This window comes from Delphinus delphis, chromosome 8 (genome assembly GCF_949987515.2).
Source record: "Delphinus delphis chromosome 8, mDelDel1.2, whole genome shotgun sequence".
NCBI classification, from domain to species: domain Eukaryota; kingdom Metazoa; phylum Chordata; class Mammalia; order Artiodactyla; family Delphinidae; genus Delphinus; species Delphinus delphis.
Window position 1 is genome coordinate 97,841,123 of NC_082690.1, and position 16,105 is coordinate 97,857,227.

The following is a 16,105-nucleotide window of genomic DNA, read 5'->3' on the forward strand; positions in this document are numbered from 1 at the left end:
TGGTTAAGAATCAGCCTGCCAGTGCAGGGGACAACGGGTTCAATCCCCGGTCCGGGAAGATCCCACATGCTGCGGAGCAAGTAAGCCTGTGCCCCACAACTACTGAGCCTGCGCTCTAAAGCCCGCAAGCCACAGCTACTGGGCCTGTAAGCCACAACTACTGAAGCCTGCTCGCTGCAACTACTGAAGCCCATATGCTCTAGGGCCCACATGCCATAACTACTGAGCCCACGCACCTAGAGCCTGTGATCTGCAACAAGAGAAGCCACTGCAATGAGAAGCACGTGCACCACAATGAAGAGTAGCCCCCGTTTGCCACAACTAGAGAAAGCCCGTATGCAGCAACAAAGACCCAACACAGCCCAAAATAAATAAATAAATTAAAAAAAAATAAAACGTGTCAATCATGCCCCGGTCCTCCAAAACTTTTCAGAATGCCAGATGGCATTTCTCACCTGGCTAGTTACAACTGTGGTTTGTGCTGAAGGTTTCAATGGAGTATCCTCCTCCGTTCCTGGAGCAGGAGGCTCCTCACTTCCTTCATCCTCCATCTCGACCTCCTGGATCTCACCATCTTCTGCAGGAGGAGGAGGAGGGGGAGGGGGAGGCGGGGATTCTGGAGGTGGAGGCGGAGGCGGTGGCATTTCCAAAGGTAATGGAGGTTGAAGCACAGGCACATTTGACTGAAGAAGGGTCCAGAACGGAGTAAGTGGCATGAGTGATGAAGAAGAAACTTGGCCAGAAAAGGACTCTTTACAAAGAGAACCTATGAAAACAAATAGGAGTCAGGGAAAAAGCAAGACTAAAACTCCATGAACACAGAAATGTTCAACTGATTATATAGACAAAACCTGTCCCACAGACATCTATTCTACACTGATGTCACTGAAATATTAAACTCAGTTCAAAAATGACTTCCATGAAAAGATAAATTTATAAAATTTACTGTTAGCACTCGCCCCAGCTGTGTTATACTAGTCTTGTTTTCTGGGTACAGATTTATGGCTGAGTAAATGAAGCAACATCACATCAACTTAATGAGAAATTCAGTCATCTGAACCTGAAGTTTATTTCAAAGATACACAACTAGAAGGCAACATTCTGGGGTCTTCTTTATTTCAAAAGTGAGTGAATGATGTGCATTTGCAATACTGATTCCATGTACTTTATCTTTTAGTGAGCTAGATAAGTAATTAAGGATGACCCAGAGAAGTACACATTCAAATCACACAAACTCTCCCCATTTCAATTAATTTGGGTTACTAAGTTTCAAAAATCCATTTGCAAGGTGGTATTGTCAATCCTATCATTCCTTCACACCTTTGTGTGAATTATTCATTTACTAAATCACAGCAACAAATGAGAGAGGGTAATTTTTTATTCCTGTGATGAGAAAAGGGAAATCAGGGAGCATGAATCTTCAAGGTAAATGATAATGATAAATATAACACAGAGAAGAGGTGTTTGAAGATATGGAGGATTTGAAATGGCTGCTGAAGTTAAGAAATTATAGCTGAGGAGCTGCAGGGTTAGCTTTCCTCAAAATTTGCAAAAGTCATAGTAAATTACTACCCTTTCTCTGCTGGGAAAAGATTTAAAGATTAGAGAAAATAGGAAGATATACTTACTTGCAGCCTTCCCCATCCCTCTTTATCGTCAATAGGGAAGTTTCACAATATTTGGGACTATTAGATATATATCCCAGGAATGCTGAAGGGGATTTTCTCCCTAAAATCATAGAATTTAGGAGTAGAAGAGACATGAGAAATCGTCTAGTTTACCCCTCTCATTTTAAAGGTAATGAAACCCAGGAGGGAAATGACTTGCCCAAGATCATATAGCTCTTAGTGGTCAAGTCTGACCCCTAGTCTAGTGATATATATATATTTTTTGGCCGAGCCGTGCGTTTTGCTTGCAGGATCTCAGTTCCTCCACCAGGAATTGAACCCGGGTCACAGTAGTGAAGGCTCAGAATCCTAACCACTAGGCCATGAGGGAACTCCCCTAGTGCTATTTTAACAAGATGTCCTGGTGAAATATCAGGAGTCTAAGAGCGTTAGAAATCTCAAATTTCACTTCTCACGGAGTAGAGATCCAGATGCCGTCACCTGTCAAATTCCATGGTCAAAGCAGTAGATTAAATAACGACTCTATTATCAAAGGCTCTAGAACAAGGATAAGGCCTTTTACCTTACTTTGCTCAAAATACAGCACACTGGCACTCAACAGTGTAAAACCAAAGCAGCCATGAACCATTTGGCTTTCAGAATAGCTTCACTTTTTTACGGGAACAGGTAGATGATACATTATGTAAGAGACTTGAAGAACATAATTCACACGGTTACTCTAATTATTTTGAGAAACTGCTTACTACCAAGGAAAAGGGAACTGAAAAAAATTCACCAGAAAACAAGAATGTAGTTTTCCAGCTAAAAGACTTCAAGTGTCTCATTAAGCTTTATGAATCTCTACACTAACTGGTAGACAGTTTGGGTATGGGCAGGCAGTCTACTACATTACATAATAGTACATTAAGACTACATCAGAACTGAGGAAGTAAACACTGAGGATTAATAACTTATTAAACTTCCTTTTACTAAACCAACCATAATATATGGTAGGTAAACAAATTTGTCAGATTTATATGTTGGCAGGTTTCTCATCTAGAAGCATAATGCAATACTGGTATGTTTATGATGGTGAGAAGCTGCTATGCAGAGGAAATCAAGAAAACACAGCAGGTTCAAGATTAATAATGTGGTTTACAACCTTCAACAAAGTTAATCAGAAATAATTGAGCTTTCTGTAAATAGGAAACAAACTAGACTTGATAAATTTAGATCATACAAGGAGCACTTTTAGAGTTAATATTTGAATCCTGAACTAAGTTTACTCAAAACATAAAAGCTGCATCGTAACACTGAAAATTATCTCTTTTAGCTTAAATACAAAGAATTTTGAGAAATCCTAGTTTGAATATCCATGGATGTCATATTACATACTGCTTCTCTTCATTTCTAAATTTAACCCAGTTGAGGTATTTTGCCATTTAAGAGAACATTAAGTCTGAAGTCCAAGGAGAGATTAAAATAGTATATACATAGCTTTTATTATGTGCTAATAAATTTTTTAAACTACCAAGCTTAAAAACAGAATACCGTGAGGATACAAATGTTGAATTTTCCAAGAACATATTTTTTCTATGAATCTTTACTTCTATATAAATAGAAAATCAGGCTTTCTTTCTTATAAAGGTAGGCTTCCTTTATTGTTTTCCTATACTCCCCCAAAAGTATTATTGCTTAGTATTTTGAGGCAAAAGGCCAGTTTATCAGTTTAAATCAAGAAATTATTATAGAAACAAGACTTTTTGGAAAAGCAACTTAACTTAACCTGACAAAAGCCCAGCAAAACAGACATGTTGAGTATCTTGAAGTATCACTCATCTTAAGAGATATAATGTCAAATTCAAACATGCAACAATGAACAAGGATTAAAAATGAACAGAACTTTGAAACTTTCTTGCTCCTCAGTGTATATGTTTTCTTCTTTAAAAGATGATTTTAACCACTGTTGGGCTGACAAAAAGCAAGCATTATACACTTTCTTTACAGGCTTAAAATAGCGATTGGTATTGCTCTTCAATTCCAAAGACCTTAGTACAAGATTTGGATTTTATTTAGATCAAGTTTATCATGTGGTTTTAGTAGCTCTCAATCAAGAGGCTCAAAAATATAAGCTGGTTTACCAGCGGCTTTTTCCTTTATCAGACAGTACCAACTGCGTGTCATTAACAAAGGGAGAAAGTAACTTAATGTTTAACTCTAAGGTATTCACACAACACTTAGCATTAGCAATTCAGCTTTAGAACATATAAGAAGGGACATTAGACACTGGTCAAGAAGGGAATCACCAAACCAGAACCACCATCAAGCCTCTTCAGGTCACTAACTATTAAAAAGTAAATACAACCAAGTTACTAGATGTATCTACTATTCACTACCCAAAGAATGAGAAAGTAATCTAAAGAAAATCTCTTCATGAAAATGGTACACCCTGTAACTTAAGAATTTTTTTTTCTGAAATATGAAGTAGAAAACCACTTTTTTGCTACGTTCTAAAATTATCTGCAGTCATAGGTGCCTATTTTGAGTGACCTGATAATGATTCTTAGGCTATTTAAGAAGTTAACAAAATCATTGGTACATGACCATTTTTATTTCGTACACAATCAGAACTTTTCTACTGGGATTAGGGAGCCAGTAGAATACAAAATATTATTTTTGATTAGCAGAGGACGTAAGAATTCAGCTCTTCACTCCCATCTTACAAAAAACTATCTTTTTATCCTCAAAGGTTTGTGACTTTGTTTTTTAATTAAAAAAAAATTGTAGTTTGATTTACAATGTTTCAGGCATACAGCAAAGTGATTCAGTTATACATATATATATTTTTCAGATATTTTCCATTATAGGTTATTACAAAATATTGAATATAGTTCACAAAGGTTTATGACTTTAGAAATCATTCCACAACACTCTTACCTTCACATGCTATCATTTAAACAAACATCTACCAGTTTTTCAGATTGAAAGGCTGTTTGTTCATCACAGTCTTGACTATGCTTCATTAGCCACTTATTTTTGTCATTCCAAGAAAGATGGGACTTCGAGGAAAAAAAACAATGTATCTTCTTCCATAATAAGGAAATCAAGCAATGGTTCTTCAGATTCTCAGAGTAAATGAAAAACTGTGAAATGTGAAAGCCTTTTTTTTCTTTTTTAAATTTATGTAACTAGGGCTTCCCTGGTGGCACAGTGGTTGAGGGTCCGCCTGCCGATGCAGGGGACGCGGGTTCGTAACCCAGTCCGGGGGGATCCCATATGCCGCGGAGCGGCTGGGCCGTGAGCCATGGCCGCTGAGCCTGAGCGTCTGGAGCCTGTGCTCCGCAACGGGAGAGGCCGCAACAGTGAGAGGCCCGCACACCGCAAAAAAAAAAATTACATAACCAAACTGAAGTTCCCTAAGAGTACTTTAACTGGATTGAGCCATCTTAATTGTTTTATACGAGACTATTGATGATTTGCAATGATCAATTATTTTGCTTCTCTGAAACAAGTATGGTCCTAGTTTCACAGCATTTATTCAGATCATTTTGGTTTGTAACAACCATACTTCCTACGAGATTAGTGAAGTGTAAAAATGAGGTTGCAAAATCAGCAGACTAAGTGCTCTACAGAAAGGCAGAACAAATCTCTTATTACTCCACATAAATATCGACAATTTAAATAACTGGTTCCTTAGCATTAATTAGAATTCCTGTTATTGGAAATCCACAGCTTCGTCTGTGGCATGACAGAACAGTTATAGGACAATCTTTTAAAATCAAAATACACCGGCTCATAATTTTACTTTTTAGCAGAGTCTGGCTGGTATCAATACTATGCTTATTTCCAACTAGTCACTACCTTAATTTTCTTCGATATAAGCCCTGCATTCTTTTTTTTCTTTTCCTTAGGGCAAGCCATTATTTTTCAGTTAGAAGTTTATGTGATTATGATTTAAATTGTTTTCTTTTACATGTTAATACAAGTCTTTTTTTTCCTCTAAAATAATTTCTCTCCAATTAATATAGGGTAAATTGTCCCACCTGTGGAATTCTCGGAAGAGTCTGTAGAATTTGAGTCAGTGCCAGTTTTGTCTTTCAAGGTCTGTTTAGGAAGAGTCTCGTCTCTACTTTCTTGTGCTTGGCTTTCTTCCTCTTCCTCCTCACCATCTGGGAACTCCCACTGAGACTCGCCCGACTGTTCGTTTACATAGAAATATCGTCTATGATCCCTAAATTACAAGAAAGAAAACACATGTTTTAAGACCCATTCTCCTACAAAGACACTTCCATTTGGTCCTGTCCCAGGACAGCAGTCTGCTCTCACAGGGACGAACCTCTTCTTAATGGACTGCTATTCACAAAGGCAACAAAGAGCTTTGACAATTGAGGATGGAGAACCAAGGATAATTCAAAGCTATTTGCACTGCCAGCAGCTCTGTGAATACAGCCCTGAGCCCTCTCACTCCAACAGATGACTTAGAAAAACACCTCTCACATCTTTTTTTTTTTTTTTTTTTTGCCAATGCTTAACAGGGTTTCAAGTTTCATTAGCAAAGGGACTCAATCTCCTAGAACACTAATTTCCCTTCCAAAGAAGAGAACGAAGTTTGCGAAAGGTGACTCTTCCCCTCTTGAACCGTGGAATTCACATTTCATACTCTTGATACCAAACACAGTGAAAGCTAAAGAGAGGGAGAGGATCTGGGAGCTGAAAAATAAAAGAGCAAAGATTTCAAATAACGAAAAAAAAATCAAGAAAAGCCAAATATAAAAAGAAATGTTTTCATCTGACCTGCTGGCAGAAGATAGTAATCTTGTTCTTCATTCACATCTTCAGCCACGAAGCTTTCCTTAACTTCACCGAGGTTAATCAGGAGTAGTTGCTTCCAGAGGTCCTGTAAAGCGCACAGAGCTCTCGCATGCGCTTAACCCCCAAGCCCGCCCTACTCCGTGCAACAACACTCTGGAGTAAAAACCAGCTTTGTCCAATCTTGGGAAAAAATCCGTTACATGGAACACTTTAGACATTGCTTTTTGTTTCTCCAACGTGTGGCTGGCCCAAACTCTGCAAGTGCTCGGGGTGCTCTGCCTGCCCAGCACCGCTAACGCAGCTGCTCTCAGTCTCCAGACAGGCTGTCAGGTCGTCAGGTGGTGGTGATCACAAATCAAGTCTGAGATGTCAAAGGTGAAAGGTGAAAAGGGGAGAAGAGTGCGTACCTGTCCCAGTGGCAGGACCAGCCTTTAGGAGTGGCGTTTATTTCATACTGTTTTAGTTGTTCTGCTGCATCCTGAAGTTTTCGTTTAAGGTAGTTTCCATTAAGAGCCCCTTCCCGCCAGTCTGCAATCCGTGTCTAAAATAAAAAAGCAGTAAGTTAAAGACTTATTATTATGTCAGGAGGCAGAGGTAAAAGGAACTTAAGTCTTCTGGTCCGTGATGTATACTCTGGCAGCAGACTAGACCAAACGGGAAAAGAAATCCCAGCCTAAAAATCTTGTTTGCTCTTCAGAGTTCTCAAAAATGAGACTGGACCCCAGTACTGTCAAATCTCCAACATCTGTGAAAATGAGTAGCAGTAGTTTTGTTTTTCCCTTTGGACTATATTAAGATGGTTCCCCAGTAACTTTATTTTTTGGGTGGATAGTTCATTCAATTAAGTAATGTTATTAATCAAAATTAAAGGTTTAGTTCTCAAGGAAATCAGTGAGCTTCCTACAGGAATTCCTTACCTAATCCTATTTATTGTAAAGTACACAGGTTACAAATAGGATCCAGAACTTCTCTTTTTAAGTAGACCTGTAGGGAATTCCCTGGCGACCCAGTGGTTAGGACTCCTCGCTTTCACTGCCGTGGGCCCGGGTGTGATCCCTGGTGGGGGAACTAAGATCCCAAAAGCTGAGTGCCACCCCTGCCCGTGCCCCGCCAAAAAAGTCTATAATGCTTTAACACTTATAAAGTTCTTTCAACATTATGTGGTCTCATCATCACTATGAACAGAATTTTAATTTCTTAGAAAAACAGAATATATGCCAATTCAAGGGGGTTAAGTATCATCATCATACACAAACTCTCAGTACTTATTTCCATAATTATGTTTTGCTTTGGCTAATACATAGTTTTATTTCCTGGGTTGGTGGTTCAAATATACATCAAGATTAAAAATTTAAATTTAGGATTGAAACATAAATAAGACAGATTCCTCACACACACTGCATTTCATTCAAACGTTGACTGTTTATACGAAAAATGGCTAAATTACCTCAGTCTGTAAAAGCAGCACATGAAAGTTGGAGATGGACTGCCTATTAATGCCTAAGAATTCAAATTTACTTGTCAGGGTATTTGCCAGTTCTCCAATCTGAAACTGTAATGCAGGGAAGAAAAAAAAGGAAAAATAAAAACAGAGTCAGCAAAATTTTATTATGTAAAATCTTTCATTTATTGTTGAAGATACTAGAAAAATGGGTCTGCCTATAAACAGCCTTTCTCACATACCGCAACTAGTTATGTACAAGATAAAACCCTAATTTACAGTAAAATAATTCACATAACAAAGTGTTAAATAATGAGACAAGGTCAAGAGAAATTAGACGCACTATCTACTCTAATACGATATGGAAGTTGAAAATAGGTCCTAAATGACATAACCCCCAATATTGTCCAAGCCATCATTTATCCATTACTAATTGCTTACACTAGCCCCACACTGAACAAAATTAATTCTCCCAGTCCCATCTACACGGCTGTACACTAGCTGGTGAGTGGACAAACTCTTTCAAGTCAAAAGAATATGCTAAGTGGTTTTTCCAACAGATCATACTTTAAGAGCCACACACTTACTTGGTCCAATTCTTCTCATGACATTAGCAACAGAAATGAAATTGGAAACAAATATGCCTTTGTGTAAGGACAAGTAGTTCATGCAGGAATTAAATTTGTAACTTGAGTCTCTTTAGTACTTCCAAACTAGAGAAGCCTATATTTGATAAGCTACTGCTTTCCAATGGAGACTTACTTATAAGTAATTAAGCATTTAGAATTTATTTTTAGATAATTTCTCGACATCAAGTCAGTCTCATAGCTCCTTATTTCAGCCTTAAATATAACCTTTTCACCTAACCAAATAAATGATTTATATTTGGAGATAGTAAAGATTACTTTTTACTACTTGCTAAAAGAAAGTAGTTGGCCTATTTAAAATGGTTCGCCAATTTAAAAATACTTATTTGTCAAATTGCATTAAGTAATATACATACTTTCAAGTCCTGTTCTTCTTCTACTTTAGGTGCTGTTTGTACTTTAATCTTTTCTGGAGATTCTTCTACTTCCATCTCTTTGTCCGAATTTTCATCTACTTTTTCTGAATTTTCAGCACCAATTGCTAAAAAAGAAAATATGTGAAATTAAATCAAAAGGACTGTAAACAACGAGGTCCTACTCTATAGCACAGGGAACTATATTCAATATCCTCTGATAAACCATAATGAAAAAATATAAAAAAAAAGAATGTCTATATGTGTATAACTGAGTCACTTAGCTGTACAGGACAGATTGGCACATTGTAAATCAACTATACTTCAATAAAAAAAATAAAATTAAAAAAAAAAGGACCAACACTAATAGAGCCCCAAATACATTTTCTTACCCCGTAGCAAATATCTGAAAGTTACTAGTATTCTCCTTTGCCTGTTTTCTCCTTACATGTTAAGGAAGCCCTAGTGACTTATCAACCTACTGTCTCTAAAGAACCAAAAAATTTAATCCTTTATAATCACCTTTCTTTTTTTTTAAAATAAATTTATTTTATTTATTTATTTTTGGCTGCATTGGGTCTTCATTGCTGCACACGGGCTTTCTCTAATTGTGGTGAGCGGGCGCCATTCTTCATTGTGGTGTGCAGGCTTCTCATTGCGGTGGCCTCTCCTGTTGTGGAGCACGAGCTCTAGGACTGCGAGCTTCTGTAGTGGCAGCACGCAGGCTCAGCAGTTGGGGCGCACGGGCTTAGTTGTTCCACGGCATGTGGGATCTTCCCGGAGCAGGGCTCGAACCTGCGTCCCCTGCATTGGCAGGCAGATTCTTAACCACTGCACCATCAGGGAAGCCCCTATAATCACCTTTCTTAAAATGTGTCTATATACACGATTTACTTTGTTTTACCACATTACCAAGAAGTTTCTGCTTTCCCTTCCTCCTTCATCTATTAATCTTTTCTAATCTTCTCTTCCAGAAAATCATGGCTTCAATTATTTACAAAAGTTAGAATATCTAACGGTTCTTTATCAAATGGGTTTTGATAAAAAGGCTTTCAGGGCTTCCCTGGTGGTGCAGTGGTTAAGAATCCGCCTGCCAACGCAGGGGACATGGGTTCAAGCCCTGGTCCGTGAAGATCCCACATGCTGCGGAACAACTAAGCCTGCGCGCCGCAACTACTGAGCCTGCCCTCTAGAGTCCGCGAGCCACAACTACTGAGCCCACGTGCCACAACTACTGAAGCCCATGTGCCTATAGCCCGTGCTCTGCAACAAGAGAAGCCACTGCAATGAGAAGCCCGTGCACCGCAATGAAAGAAAGCCCACGCGCAGCAATGAAGACCCAACGCAGCCGAAAAATAAAAACAAATAAATTTATTTTTTAAAAAAAGGCTTTCAAGACCAGAGCAGCATATTAAACTACCAAATAACTCCCTTCCTGAACTGGTTAACACCTGTAGACAGCCTTTATTGGACCTACCTACTCTTCTGGTTGGTGCTGTCTGCTGGTAGTGGGAATCTCCAAAAAAGAACAGGTAGGTTTACCACAAACTTAAATGGACTAAAAGATATGAACTCTTTGTTATGTTTGCTTAACACCTGCTTACCAAACATATACAATGTAAATCCATCTCTCTGGAGGATCACAGACTAAAAACAAACAAAAAAACAAATTTGAGTACCTTTTCTTAACGCTGGTTAATATTTGATCTAGAGAAGAAATGTGACTTTAGTATCACTCTCAACAGCTTTCATTAGCCTAAAATTTTGTATTAAGTACTTAACCTTTTCATACAATGGCCTTGTTCTTTTTATTTGATCATTAATATTCCTTCTGCATTTTCATGTTGTCTAAAACCAAATCTTTCTACTCTCTCACTTACTAGTTTATAGTTCATTGGTATATTAGACATCTTACAGTTGATGGCAGGTTTAAGAATTTAACAATTTTAAGCACTGCTAGAGCTCTAAGACTTGATTATTTTGGAGGGCAGTTAGGCAGGATCTATCAAATGAAAATGCACATACCCCTTGACCCAGCAATATACCACTGGGAATCTATACTATAATGGTACTAAAATCTGCATGAAGATAGATGTACCAAGATGTTTACTACAGCATTATTTTAATTGCATAGTATCATTAACTAATGAGTATATTTAAAAAACAACATGAGCACTCAAGTAACTACAACCCAGCTTAACAGAAGACTATTAATAACACCTCGAAGCTCCCTGTGCCTCTCCCCCAACATGTTCACACCAGACACACCCTGATGGTGTTGGTAAATGCCTCTACTTTCATCATGGATAGATCTTTAAGCACAATATTTCTGCTTATTTTTCAACTTATATACATGGAGCACTAACATATGCATTCTTCCGTGGCTTTTTAAATTCAACATTATTGTTCCTGACATTAATCCATGTTACTGCATATAGCAATGGATCATTCATTTTTTACTGCTGCTTAGTATTCAATTGGAAGAATACATCACAATTTATCCACTACTCTTTTCATGGATATTTGAATGGCTAATATTTATACTTTTTTGGGATAAAATGAATGTAATAGTACTTCTAAGAGTGAAACAAGGACACAAATGTCCATCAATGGGCAAAGAGTTAAATGAAGACATCTATACTACTCAGTAGTTAAAAACAATTTTCAAGACCTTGTTAAACAAAAAAGTATGTCTGACAATCCATATGGTTAATCTCACCTATGGTAAAATTTACATATGCACATTACACACACACACACACAAAACCACCAACGTATATTAAAAAAAGAGGAAAAGGTCTAGAAGAATATATGTAGATAAAAAATAAAGAAAACGGACCTCAGGGTAGGGCATGAAAACAGTGAAAAGACGAAGGGGGGAGGGGCACTTTTAGAATTTTACTTCATATTCTTCTATATGGTTGATTAGAAAGAAAAATTCAAGGATGTTTGCATTTATTTATTACCTGTGTTTTTGTTTACTTGTTATTTTTAAACTGTAACCTATAAGGTACCTTCTGCTTGGTACACTCAACTAAGGTTTGGTGATTCAAATTAGTTAGTTCTGGTAACAGACTGCAAAAATGCAGCAGGTTCTCCTCTATATTACCCTGATGATGACTTGGGTCCTCATGACAGTACCAGACTATCTACACACCCAACCAAAGGCTGGACAACTTGTACACAGAGAGGGAAAATGAGGCTGGGTTTGCCAGAGGTGGGCCTTGCCTGCCGTGTTTACCAACTGGTAATAGAGAGGTAAAGAGAATCCATGGTCTTTATGCAGATTATCACGACAATTACCGTAGTGAGTGATAAAAAGAAAAGGGAGGGAGAGACCCAATCTCATTTTTTTGTTTTTGAGGGAGAAGTTATCCTGAATCAGTAATGAATACACAGCCCGATGGATTCTAGCCTCTCAATTTCTTACTGCTCCACCAGAGGTGGAGCAGGAAAAGGCAGAAGTTTCCTTCCCCGCATTTCCTAAAAGGGTAAAAGTGCTATATCCTTCTATTTGCTGAAGAGAGAACAGAAAAGGGTAAGAGGGATTTCTCCTCTACATCTTTCAACTCTCAAGTTTAATTAAAGCACAAATTACCACTTTCTCCATTTTCTGGAGTCTCTCGTCCAGTTTTGCTAGAACTCCGGCTGGTAGATTCTGGACTGGTAGCTCGAACAAACATCTTCCATTTTCCTCTTTTAGACATAAGTCTACGCATTCCATCTTGAGATGCTGGCTGGCTGATATCAGAACACGGACTAGACCCTGACACACTACCATCTCCTTCCTCCAAGGCTCGCAGCTCTGCCTACGACGAACAGGAATTAACTGTTTACCAACATTTATCTGTGTGAGTACCAAGAATGACAGCCATGTGTTTTTGGAATTTAAATCCTTTGAGGACAATAAGTATTTTTTAATACATTTTTCCATCAGGATTGATCATTATGCTCCAAATTCTACTGTTACTCAATAAATGTTTACTCATGATTACAGTTAACAAATACTGATTTAAAGGGTATAGGTTCTAAAGATCCATGAACAAATTTTCTAATACATATATACACAAAGGATAAAGCTCAACTTTCGCTGGTCCCTCTCCATAGCTTCAAATTTTTCAAAAGCGGGAAGCTTCAAAGTGATTTACTGCTATAACACCTGTTAAGACTTTGCTTCGTATATACTCAAGGCAGCAGTAGATAAAACTGTTCCAAGAAAAATCAGGGCAGAAAATAAGTAAAAATCAACTTCTCAATCAGAAAGTTTCCTGTGGACCATTTATCTTAGAAGGAAAGCACATGAAATAATGGGTTCCTCTTAAACTCTCCTGTTATCTTCCCACAAGGCCCACTTTTCTTTTTCCTTTTTTTTTTTGGCCGCATAGAAGTCTGTGGAATTTCAGTTCCCTGACCAGGGATGGAACCCAGGCCCAGGCAGTGAAAGCGCCAAGTCCTAACCACTGGACTGCTAGGGAATTCCCATAAGTTCCACTTAACTATACACACAATACCACAGGTGATCACTGGAAGTCAACTTGTACTTTAACTGTTGGGTTAAAAACCAAATTATCACAAGAATTCGCAATGTTTGTTTGTTAAGAAGCTAAACCAAAGATATACATTACTTACTGTATCTATCCTTAAATCATAACAACGTTAGTCTTTATTGGTTGTCAACTACCAAAAGCATCATCAGGGAGCAAAAGAACTACAACTCCATAGTTCAAGTTTTTATTACATAAGCATATCTAGGTGAAAGGATAAGAAAAACAAAATCCCAACGATGGCTGTAAATTGAGCACAGCAATCCCAGAGTATGACAGTTCCGAAGGAAGAAAATACATCTAACAGAACTTCAAACACTTACTTTTTTCCTTTCCAAAACCAGCTCCAGCTCCAGGGTATCTTGTTCTTCTTCCTCTTCACTTTCTCCAGACTGAACAACACTGCAAATATCCTCCTGAGTAGGGTCTTCCACACCGTCCAATAGACTTTCTTGTGGCTTTACTATTGTTGCTTCTTCTGTTGTACTTGTTTCTTTCTCTTCTGAAACTGGCTCTACTTCTTTACAAATTACTTTTCTTCTCCATCTCTCTTCTTCCTCTTTTATTCCCTCAGGCAACAAAGGAGCAAGCAGTGATGCTGCCACCCCTTTCTTCTCCTCCTCATTATTTGAGAGAGCTTGAATTCCTTCATTCACTTCCTGTAAAGAATAAAATAATTTTGCTTAACTTTCAAAGAAATCTCACCTAAATATACAGTACATTTAATTGTTCGTGTTAAAAACGACCATAGGGCTTCCCTGGTGGTGCAGTGGTTGAGAGTCCGCCTGCCGATGCAGGGGACACGGGTTCGTGCCCCGGTCCGGGAAGATCCCACATGCCGCGGAGCGGCTGGGCCCGTGAGCCATGGCCGCTGAGCCTGCACGTCCGGAGCCTGTGCTCCGCAACGCGAGAGGCCACAACAGTGAGAGGCCCGCGCAACACAAAAATAAATAAATAAATAAATAAAAATAATTTTCAGTCACTGGATATTCTTAAAAACCACTGACTCCCATCAGATTAGTGTACATGTTTGTACCATTTTCTTTACACATGTATAATGGAAACACTGCTACTTTAGGAAGGCAGTATTACAGTTCTGGGTGGGACTCAAACATATCTTTGCTTCTATTCTCTGTACATCAAAAGGCAGACTAGTAAGAAACAGAGGCAGATTTAAATAAGATCAGAATCTTGCCAGTTCAACACATGACTGGATAAATCTTCACCTTCCTCTTCTGTATGATGAGATAACTTCACAAATATGCTGTGAAGGTGATTCAGAGGAAAGTGAAATATTTCTAAAATGAAATGTGTGATTTCATTTAAAGTGTCTACCTCCTCCACTGGGATATTTATTCTACCTCCCTCTTACAGGTGTAAAGGTGAACTTATTCTGTAAAAGCATTTTTTTTTTTTTGCGGTATGCGGGCCTCTCACTGTTGTGGCCTCTCCCATTGCAGGGCACAGGCTCCGGACGCGCAGGCTCAGCGGCCATGGCTCACGGGCCCAGCCGCTCCATGGCATGTGGGATCTTACCGGACCGGGGCGCGAACCCGTCCGTGTCCCCTGCATCGGCAGGCGGACTCTCAACCACTGCGCCACCAGGGAAGCCCTGTAAAAGCATTTTTTGATACAACTCCGTCATCATTCAAAAATTCAAGATAAATTAAAATTCAACACATTCTCTCTGTAGAGTACAACTTACTTTTCTTACTGATGAGATTACAAAAATGGTCAAGTTTTATTAGTAGCAGTTTTTAAGGTAGCCAATCTTTATATTAAAAAAAAAAAAAAAGGTGGAATCCCAAAATACAACTATTCTGAAGCAGAGAAGGGGACCCGAAGCGTTGCCTGCTTGGCTGCTCCCATGTCCTTCACAATGACTCAAGGAGCCTCTATTGCACCCTAAAGCTCCAAAAGCACCACTGAACTGGGTAACTGCTCTAAATGCCATATAATAAACAGACACAGATTATGTAAAACTTTAAGACACAAAATTTATACTGTTTCACATCTATGCTGTAAAATACTAACAGAAGGCTTATATACCTGTGACAGAGTAACATTCAAGTTCTTTAGATGTGAAAATAAGCAGATGAGGTAAGTTGTAACACTGACCTTTTTAACTTCTCGCTTGGTTATGACTGGTGCACTTTTACTACTGGAAACTGAAATATTTTTCTCCTTAGTATACATGTCTGTATTTACCACAAAACTAGCTTCAGCACCTGTTACGGAACTAAAAAAAATATACTTAGCAAGAGAAACAGAAGGCAAATATTATCAGCAAAAGATAAGACTCTGATTTCCTTCTAGTAACTTTTTTTTCCAAGTCTATTCTTACCTGGGCTGGTAATGTTGTAATCCCTGCACCTGGGTGGCAAGATACTGGGGTAATTCCCAAGTCACTTCATTTGTTTGTGTGTTCCAATAATAATAGCATCCTGTGTTCTCATCCCAGACCTCCTGCCAATCTCCCATCTCAATTCCAACTAGAAGAAAATGAAACAAATTTTAAGAAGCACATATTCCCACACAATTCTGACCTTCTATCTCAAGTCAACTCTAAAGCTATAACAACCTAACACAGCACTGTTAACAACTGGGCAGGGCACTTCTCTGTTGTGGAGGCAGTCCGATGTAGTGTTCACCAGCATCCTTGCCTCTCCCCAGTCGATGCAGTAAACCCTCCTCTCACCAC

The 16,105-nt window shown here is 38.5% G+C and overlaps 1 protein-coding gene across 2 annotated transcripts in view; it reads right to left on the reverse strand.

The window, feature by feature from the left end:
- Positions 1-16,105, reverse strand: part of FNBP4 (formin binding protein 4) — a 38,415-nt gene that overhangs the window by 13,735 nt on the left and 8,575 nt on the right. For both annotated transcript variants that reach the window (XR_009520409.1, XM_060018910.1), the window contains exons 5-13: positions 15,749-15,896; positions 15,523-15,643; positions 13,728-14,063; positions 12,459-12,669; positions 8,864-8,988; positions 7,867-7,971; positions 6,827-6,960; positions 5,651-5,838; positions 456-766 (exon numbers count right to left, since the gene is read on the reverse strand). Coding sequence is in view for 1 of the 2 variants with exons in the window: in XM_060018910.1 (XP_059874893.1) it covers positions 456-766; positions 5,651-5,838; positions 6,827-6,960; positions 7,867-7,971; positions 8,864-8,988; positions 12,459-12,669; positions 13,728-14,063; positions 15,523-15,643; positions 15,749-15,896 (1,679 nt within the window). In the remaining variant the exon portion in view is untranslated. The remainder of the gene's footprint in view (positions 1-455; positions 767-5,650; positions 5,839-6,826; positions 6,961-7,866; positions 7,972-8,863; positions 8,989-12,458; positions 12,670-13,727; positions 14,064-15,522; positions 15,644-15,748; positions 15,897-16,105) is intronic.